At 40.4% G+C, this 9558-nt stretch overlaps 1 protein-coding gene across 1 annotated transcript; it reads right to left on the bottom strand.

The window, feature by feature from the left end:
* Positions 1–2872: 2872 nt before the first annotated feature.
* LOC6598233 (SUMO-conjugating enzyme UBC9) lies at positions 2873–3409 on the bottom strand. The gene has a single exon (XM_002023339.1). The coding sequence runs from the start codon at positions 3407–3409 to the stop codon at positions 2873–2875; it is 537 nt and encodes a 178-aa protein (XP_002023375.1).
* Between the last annotated feature and the right edge of the window lie 6149 nt (positions 3410–9558).

Raw genomic sequence — 9558 nt, 5'->3', positions numbered from 1 at the left:
AAACTAGTGGAACAGTTCGAAATGGACTGCATTGTATTTTTCCATCCCCCTTTTAGCGAACACATATTTTTGCAGGCCGAAAACAATTTCAATGCCCGCTCGTTGGACATTAAAAATGAAAAGCCACACACAAATTATAATGCCCGTGTGCAGACATGCCGACTGAAAAATCCAATGAATTTTCAAATACATACATACATACATGTACATGTGTATGTATGTGTGTATTTGTATCGAAATGTGCTGCTAGTTGAAAGAGTTGCTTTGAAAGAGTAGCCGGGGGGACGCTGTGGTGCTGTGGGTATTTGGCGGTTGATAAACCGTTTGTCTGGGCAATTATAAATGCATAAATGCATATGGCGAACGGGTTACATGCAACATTTACGAATTATTATCCCAAGCACACAGGCACACAGACAGCATCCATGGGTTGGAAGCTAATCAAATTTTCCAGGTGCTAACTAAATTGGTTTTTGGGGATGAAATGCGGGTGGAGGTGGGAAAATATGCTGAGGAAAACGGTCATAAAAGGGGGACTGTGGAAAAGGGACACCGAAAGGGGAGGTGGGACACCTTTTCCATTCAATTAGCCCCGAGTGAGGATATACATCAATGTTCACTGCTCCACTTCCCTCTCTTCGCTCCACTCTTTCGCACTCTTTCCGACTTGGCCTCTCCGCCTTCGTCCCTCCTCTCTGTCACTTCTCTTAAGTGGGCTGATGAACTGAAATGAGCAGAGGAGACCAGGACTGTGTGGTTGGGGGTCACCTGATGACCTGTAAGGCATATTCAGCACTTTTGGCCCATTGTCTGCTCATCAGCACCTAACCCTCATCCGCCTTTTGCTCCTTGTCCAACTCGACCTCACCTTCTTCATCACGAACCTCTCGCCATCTCTCTTCCTGCCTGTCTGTCTGTCTGTCTGCCCATCTGTCTGTCTGTCTGGGTGGGTAGGACAATCTATTTAGCTTCCACTAGGGCCGCCCTGGGCCTTGGGTCATACATTTTAATGTCCTTTTCCTTGTTGTTCTTGCTCTTTTAGTTCTTCCGATTGTTGCTGTTGCTTTGTAGTTGTTGCATTCCTCAATTTGTTTGCACACCCATCACATGAAGTTGTTGTCTCGATTTCAGCAACTAACTAAGAAACGATGGACAGTTCAAAGCCGGAGATCTACACACCCTACCGTCGATCGCTACCCTACTACCCTTCTATGATCGATTTATGACATATACATTCGTACTGATGTAGTGATATATACATATATACGATCTTCGAAGCCCTTAACTATATCTGTCTATTTTTATTATATAAATAAATTTTGGGTCATCGTCGTCATCCGCCAAGTATCTACATATAAATACCGAAAAGTGTCGCAAGAGCTTCCTGCATGTCATTATACCCCTTGCAAGGATATGAAAATGGTCATCCAGGTCCCATGCTGTGTGTGTGTGTGTGTAGTTTTCATTAACTTCGGCCCAGATCCCCATGAAGGAACTTTAATTAAATGAGCCTGATGAATAACTCAAGGATTTTCGGATTCTTTAGCTCAAGGGATTTTCTCACTTCAAATTGGTTAAAGATTTTTAGGCTGTCATATCGATACGCACTTTATAATTAGAAATACATTGAAATCAATGAACACTTAAAGGCAACATTCCACGGACTGATAAAGAACAGAAGGGTCAATGGTCGATTTTGGATGTAGGCCAGAAAGTAGACCAGACTTGGAAAAGATTGCCGGACAGTTGCAAGTCCACGTGTACTTCAACTCCTTAACATTTTTCCCAGAATCGTAGCCCCATACATATGGATGAACATCTGGCAAAATCATATAAAGTAACCGTAAAATTTTCTCTGGACAAGCAACTTGAAACAACTCTTCAAACCAGTCAAAAAAAAAGAACAAAAATGAGACAGCGAGAGTGAGAGAGTGAGAGAGCGAGAGAGAAGTGCTCAGACAACATTTTCAGCGCTTAGTCACGCACCAAAACTTTTTTCGAATAATATTATCTGTAAAGCGCAAAGCAAAAAAAAAAAAAAAAAAAAATAAGAAAAACAGATACTCAAATACGCCCACGTACACGCCCACACGCTTAACAATTCAATTTGGGAAAAATACAAAAAAATTGCGAGAGAACAAGTGAGGAGTGGGAGACCAGGAAGAAAGTTTGGACAAAGAAGGCAAGAGATAAAAACTCAATGGAGTCAAAATTTGTTTTGGGTTTACCCACTCAACTAAAACTTGGGCTCTCCATGGTCGGCCATGGTGTGTGGATATGTGGATATATGTACATATGTACATAGGTCTGGCTCTGGGAATGTGTAAAAGTGCAGCAAAACGTTGCAGCCACCGCCAAATCCAGCTCAGTTCAGTTCAGTCCATTGCAGTCCTCTCTGCTGTCCCGTTGGCTGCTGCCGGTGGGCCAAAAGTTTAATTGTTCAACTTGGACTCCGCTCCACTCAAATCCCCTTCCTGCCCCATCCACAACCCCATTTCGAGCCACTTCACACACTTCATTCAAGCGCTTTTGTCCAAACTTTGTTGCCTCAACTGCCGCTGTTTGTTGCAACTCCAATTGTGCAACAGACGAACACAGAAGAAATAAATAAAAAAAAAAGAACAAATTTCAAACAAAACGTCCAGCACAAATAAATAAAAATAAGAGAGCCATGCAACCAAACCAAATCAAATGAAACCAAACAAAATTCCAGTCTTACACGATTTATTCCGATCGGATCGGCCTCTCTACTTTCTGATGCGACCTTCCGCATATGTGGATACTAAGTGGACATTATTTAACTTAAAGTTGTACTTTTGATATTTATCTGAAGATCAATTTTTTGTTGGGGGAGTGCTGGGATGCGGGATTGCTATGTTCCCGCGTTCCTTTCTGCTTTTATTATGTGTGTGCCTGCGTCTCGCGATGTGACAGCGTGTTTGTTTGCCACATATGCGACGCGGTAGTTGTAGTGCGGGCGGTTGGTCTGGTACAAATAAAGTGCCTTCTTGTTCACCCGCGCACTCAGACTCTGGTCCGGATATACCAGAATATGCTGGATAGCTAGTAGTATCATCCTGACATCCATCTTCGGGGCCAGGAATGTGGGTTCGAGCACTTGGCTCGGAATCTTCAGGTAACGCGTGGGACCAATGTTCGGGTGGAATATGTTCGACTCGAAGCGCACAAGCGGCAGCGAGCCGGGATACAGATTGTTGTAATACAATCGAACGGGAAAGCGCCCGTGCTCCCACGGCGTAGATTTCATCCCTGATACCACGCAGTTCCACACCATCCAGTTTTTGGTGCCGTCCTCGTTCTGCGACGGGCCGGCAAAACATCCCGGGATCGGATACCTCAGCCACTGCTTCTGCTCCTCTATCAAAAGATTTATAACATCAGTGGACATCTTCTTCAGAATTTACTCAGCCTTTTATGTTGGCTATGTCTCGCCTCATCGATACTGTGCCTAGTGTTGGATAATACACAACAAGTGGATATCGCAGCTGGTCAGCCGATAGTGGAACTACTTACTGCAGCCTTTAGTCGTGAGTTAATCGTTTAGTTTATTTTGTTACTAGTTGCGATCGATTTGAGATATAATATTGAGGGATAATTCTTCATTCAGACACCCACATCATGAAGAAAAAAGTGAGTGCTGTTGATATTTTTAATAAACGCAACTGATAGAAAACAAAAATCGGATTTTTAGTTTAGAACTTTAGGTCAACTTCAAAGTTGACAATTTTTTTAGTGAACAGCAATTTTGACTCTTTTTTTATGCACATACCACATCTTTCTTATGATGTATCTTGTGATTAATTAAGTGGATCTCATAGGTCTCATAGGATCTCATTAGCTAGCTTTTCGCAAAAAGACCGTCTACCGCGATATGTGTCTCAACAAAACGAAGAGATTAATATTAAAACATAGTAAAAAAGGTTCGATATGCAGAACAAATTCGATACCTGGAAGACAAATTTTTAAGTGTATACCATTAGAATAATTGATTATTTCAGAAGCTGATTATGATCCAATTAGCTGAGCAATTGAAGATATTTTTTAATCAAATCAAATGGGACCAGAGTGAAAATAAATCAGAGGAATACCCATGCTGTTACAGCCGATACCTCAAGCGTTTGCCCCTAACAGCACATTTGGTGCATTAATTTTTCTGTAAAAAACACACACATTTATATATTTCAACTTGTGGGTTTGATTTGGCTAGTTTCATATCTGTGTACATAAATATTGTTGTATTCCGTTCATTTTTATGCATTTACTTGCCGGACAACGGAGGAAATATGCTGAGTTTGCGGGTCAAGGTCCGGCTCACTCACGAGCAATTTTGATGAGACACATTTGGACACTGGCACTGCCGACATGACAACTGAGTGCTCCGGCCACGTTTTTTGGCGCGGTGATTCTCTACCAGATAAGATGCACATTTCCGCATTGCCTTGAGGGGGCAGTCAGTGCATTTAATCTTATTAAAACCTGCATGCGGAGCATTAAAATCCATTTCGCACAGATGAAGGGAGGCAAAAACACGTACATTTAATTGATTTAGTGATGTCCGATTTTTCCGGCGAATAAGGACGAAGAATAACAAGTAATTTTACATTTTAAATTGTACATTTTTCGAAACTATTTCCCTGTATTTCATTGGAGGGTCTTGGGAAAGGAAGCGCTAGCCTGTGCCTGCTACATAAGAGTACTATACATATATCCATACGAATAGAGTATACCCTTTTACCCCACGGGTACCGTGCCTAATAGTATACATAAATAAAGAGCAAACACAAAATACAAGTAAAAAACTTGGAAATTTGTATGCGAAAACAACGCGATGCCGATGTGGAAAATGTTAAAGCTGCCACACGACAACAGCAACAAAAGCAACAAAAACAACAACCAGAGCCGAGCCAAAGGAACAACTGCAATTATTCAACAATTTGCAAGGCTGGATGGGCGGGAGTTGCTTTTCAGGCGGAAGGCGAGGGAGAAGGAAAAGTTCTTCAAACTTTTGCCATACAAAAGTGTGCTCGAATTTATATACAATACTATATACATACATACATACATATGTATGTACATACAAAAACAGAATCATTTTTTTTATGTTTTTCTGCAGTGCTCCTTTTATTGCAATTTTGAGCGAAAGTTCGGAAGAACTCCTTGGAATGACTCCTAATAATAAATGTGAATACCAAAGGTAAAGAAAATGTTTTTAAATACTATATACTTTAGGGCTTCAGAGCGATGGTGTTAGACTGATTGATTCTCTATTTCTGGATTTTTGTGTACCCCTGAAAAAGCTATTCTTTAGAAAGATACATATTTTTTTTCTTTTGCCTAGAACTCGATATGATAATAATAATTAATAGACCAGCAATTATTACCGGAATGTATATTATAAACCGGAAAACAAGGCTTTGTGAGAAAATGTCTCAAAAAGCATATAGTAAAAAAAAAAAATGGAACACCATATTAACGATCAATTTGAATGGGTTCTTTCAATAAAAATTGGTTTTAAAAAATTGTACGAGTTTTTAGAAATGTTTGAATTATTTAAGACCTATAAAATTAATTGCTACAAATTTACACGGCGGAAAAATCCATTTTTGAACGAACAAAACTCTGGCGGTATTGATTTATGGGCAACAAAGTTTTTAATGGGCTGAAACAGTTTTGCTCATTCCCTTTTTGTTCTTCTCAAATATTATCCATACAATGGGTTTAGTCTGAGTAGAGTTTTTTCATGTACTCGTATGTACATATGTATATAGTTATTAAACCTATAGACTAAAATTCTGTTATTCAAAAGATATAGCACACAGAGTCCCATATAAAAAATATGTTTACGCACATTTGTTAAATCAATCGCAAATGCACATCTCATCATCTCATCATAGCACAGCCAATCATCAAAGTTAATATATGACTAAAATCATCCAGCATACAGTAAATGTATACATACATAGTTATCATTAAAAAGATTAGGTTTTTGAACTTAATTACACAAATAAATATATATTTTTACATATGTATATATTTTGTGTCAAATAATTGACTTGCATATTTGAATTCCTGGTGAATTCCATCTGTATTTGAATAATAAATTATAATAATAATAAATGAATAATTTATTCCATTTAAATTATTATTTATTAATTGAAATAGGTATATGTAATATTAATATTGTTTTGTTTATATATTGACTTTGCGACATTCACTTTGATTGAAGACAGGGGAAAGAAAATGTATATAATAATGGCAAAAGTTTCCTATTCAATCCCTTTTACCATCTGGCGAGACTATATATTCATTATGCGAATAGCTCAAACCCGAAAAAGTTCTTCGACTGAGTAAGTCTTGAGCTGTTCTGTTCCACACATCGCCATTATGGCAGGGACTCACGTAGTTTTTCCGTAGTTTGTTCCCTGTCCAGCCCTGTCTTGTTTACAGATTTTTTTTCAGGTGTTTTACCCAGGTTTTTTTTGTAGTTGTTGTCGGTTTATTCTGTTGTCGTGGCACAAAAATTGTGTAGCTGCGTCCGATGCAGTGATTTTGTTGCCGTGCTATAAAATATGAGCTTGAATTAGGCAACCATAGACAGCACACACCCATATATAAAAGCACACAGATACGCAGTCACGCACACCGACAAATATATTTGTGCAAAGTTTTCATATATTCGTGTGCCTGAAGTTTTGGGGGGCCGGCACGGGCGGCAGAAAGAAGCTGATAAAAAAACATGTAAGAGAGAGGCAGGGACATATGTCCTGTAGGGATTTGGCCGGCTAGGGGCTTGGGGCTACGGGGCTCCTACGGCTTCTACGGCTCCTAGGGCTCCACTGGCCCGACACCGAAGGTGCGAGAGCGTTACAGTGTGTGTGTGTGTGTGTGTGTGTTTTGTCAAATGTGCACTCATTTCTGCTGAAAAATTGAAGTACATGCATGAGTGCTCCGGCCTGTCACAGGCTGGCCCCCCAAGCCATACCAAGCCATCGCAAGCCGTCCCAAGCCGCCAGGATGTGCCAAGCTTTTTAGCTTGTAGTGTTTTTCTTCTCGGTTTTTCCTGTTTTCCCTTTTTTTATTTGTTTTTTTTTTTGTAGATTTCATAAGATTTCCGGTCACTTCACTAATGAGTTTTACAATGCCTCGTAGCACAGACACGCTGCCACACAGTGCCAGTGAAAATTGTTGATACAATGTCCTTGGACAAACAATCCTTAAATCCAATCCTTGCCTACACAAACACACGCACACACACTTGTCAGCCATGTGTGTGTGTGTTTAATTTAATTTCCCATTCTTCATCTGTGTGCATGTGTGTTGAGTGTAGGGCGAAATGGCAGAAAGGGTCTTCCATTGAGCCGTGTCTCTGTTTGTCTTTTGTAGCCCCAAGCCGGCTCCATCTCCGGGGGTCATCATTTATGGAGCTAGGACTCCCAAAAAAGTTTGCCAGGGACAAAAGTTTACAACATTTAAGTGCTTAATTTATGTTGTTGGACTAATTCATTTCGATGGCCGGAAGATAAGTGAAAGAGTCCCGAAAAACCTAACAAAAGGTAAGCCTCGCTGCGAGGCTGAAGGAGTTAACATAATTGAGGTAAAGTATTTGCTGCTCTCGGCAGTCTGAGTGGCTCGAAATGGATTTTTAACCATTGTTGATTTAACTTTGGACACAATTTTAAAAAGACTCTCAAAACGGTAAAGTGCCAGGCAGTTGCTATCGCACACTCTCTTAGGGTCATCCCGTAGCCACCAGAAAGATGCTTAAACTCCCACGCAACCACAAATGATCTTGAGACGGTGTTTATAGGCAAACTCCTTAAAGTATTCAACACCATTTGCCGGCAAACTTTATCGGGGTTCGGCGAGAGTCTTGCTCAACTTCTTGTGGCGAAAGTGATTCATTCATAATCTGAGCTAGTTTCCTCAACTATTCTGAGCATATCCCCATCTGGCTCAACCGGCTAAATCTCATGCATAATCTGAGATTGTTTCACCAACAAAGTATTCGATATACTGTACATCCATACTTATCTCTTCTACTATATACGAACAAGACATGGAGAGGTGAATTTATCATAAACTTTTCCCCCTTTTTAATATTCACATCACATGCTGCGTATGAGTAATTTCAAATGGCAAATGGCAAAGTTGTGTAGGCGAAGGTGGGCTCCAATGCGGGTATTGGATTGGGTGGTGGGGGGCTAAGTGACTGAAACAGGACGCAATGAACCGCATCAATCGAGTTTAACACCACCGAACAGAATAGGGTTACATATACATATATGCCTGTATGGCATATTAGTCATATGCAACAAAGCCAACCCAAATTGTATCGAACATCAATTGAAAACCGTTCCACGTGGTCAAAATTAACCCGAAATCCATCCTTATCCAATCTTGCCTAATTTAAGCCCCAATCGAACCCATTTTATATGATATTACTGAAAGGATCTTCGATCAAACTCTAGCCGGGCACAGCCATGCTGCTAAAAGATGTCCAAAAATAGATGTGTGCATAATAAATTTTAAAATGTGACAACAATTGATTCTATTTATTTGCGGCGCTTGAGAATGGTTTACGCTTTAAATAAATAATTATTTACGATCAGGGGGCGAGGACTCAATGGGCTGAGCGCTTGAAGGCTGTCCAGATTTTTTTCGTTGCAATTTTGTTTTCCTTTGTGCATGACACCCTCGGTGATGGTGAAGCATGTATACCCTTTAATAAGCACAAATTCTATGTTAAATATTGTCGTACAAGTTATAATGTAATAATTTAATAGCTATTAATATATGAAACGATTGTCAGATGTTTGACGCCTCAATTTTTACTGAGATGTTTCTATAACGAAATAGTTACATAGTCGTTGCCACCCGCCTATATCTGGCTTGGTTTGGCTGGGTATCAGGTATAAAATTCGCTCATAAATCTTAACTGCAACAACCATATTTAATTACAAAAGTTTTGCCAACTGTCCAACAAGGACTCCCTGTCCGGGACAATACCACGGATACACGGGTCCTTTCTGGCGGCTGGCTGCCTTTTTGTTTTTCCTGCTTTTCCCTCCCGATGATTGTAGAAGGAGTGACAATGAGGCGGAGGGTTGAGCGAGTGTAGAAGGCTGGAAAATTATTACACATACAGAAAACACCCACACATACATGCCCCTTAGGCTCTTTGCCATTTTTATCGGCTGCCAAATGGCCGACACTTGTCCACTCCAGTCCGTCCAGTTCTGGCCACTTTGCCATTGGCCTAACACTTCCGGGCGAGACCATAAACCGAAATCTCTTGTTTGCACTTCTATTGGCCGGGATGGGTTCAGCAGAGGGATATTGGGCCGACTGCGGAATGAGTTAACAGGCAATTTCAACTATTTTACAGACTGCGTACAGCATGCCAAATTACCAAAGCCAAATGTCAATACCATTGACAGACCCACACAGCTCGAACGCAGCAGCAAATATGGGGCTCCAAAGGGAAAAATTCGATCTACATCCCATTTCAAGATTTCTTCGGAGTGCGGACAAGATGTT

The sequence above is a fragment of the Drosophila persimilis genome, unplaced genomic scaffold (assembly GCF_003286085.1).
Source record: "Drosophila persimilis strain 14011-0111.01,24,50 unplaced genomic scaffold, DperRS2 tig00000579-arrow-pilon, whole genome shotgun sequence".
Classification (NCBI taxonomy): Eukaryota; Metazoa; Arthropoda; class Insecta; order Diptera; family Drosophilidae; genus Drosophila; species Drosophila persimilis.
This window is presented reverse-complemented; position numbering and strand designations above follow the sequence as displayed.

Bases quoted from the DNA above. Each gene is read 5' to 3' on its own strand.
- LOC6598233 (XM_002023339.1), bottom strand. From the start codon at position 3,409: ATGTCCACTGATGTTATAAATCTTTTGATAGAGGAGCAGAAGCAGTGG.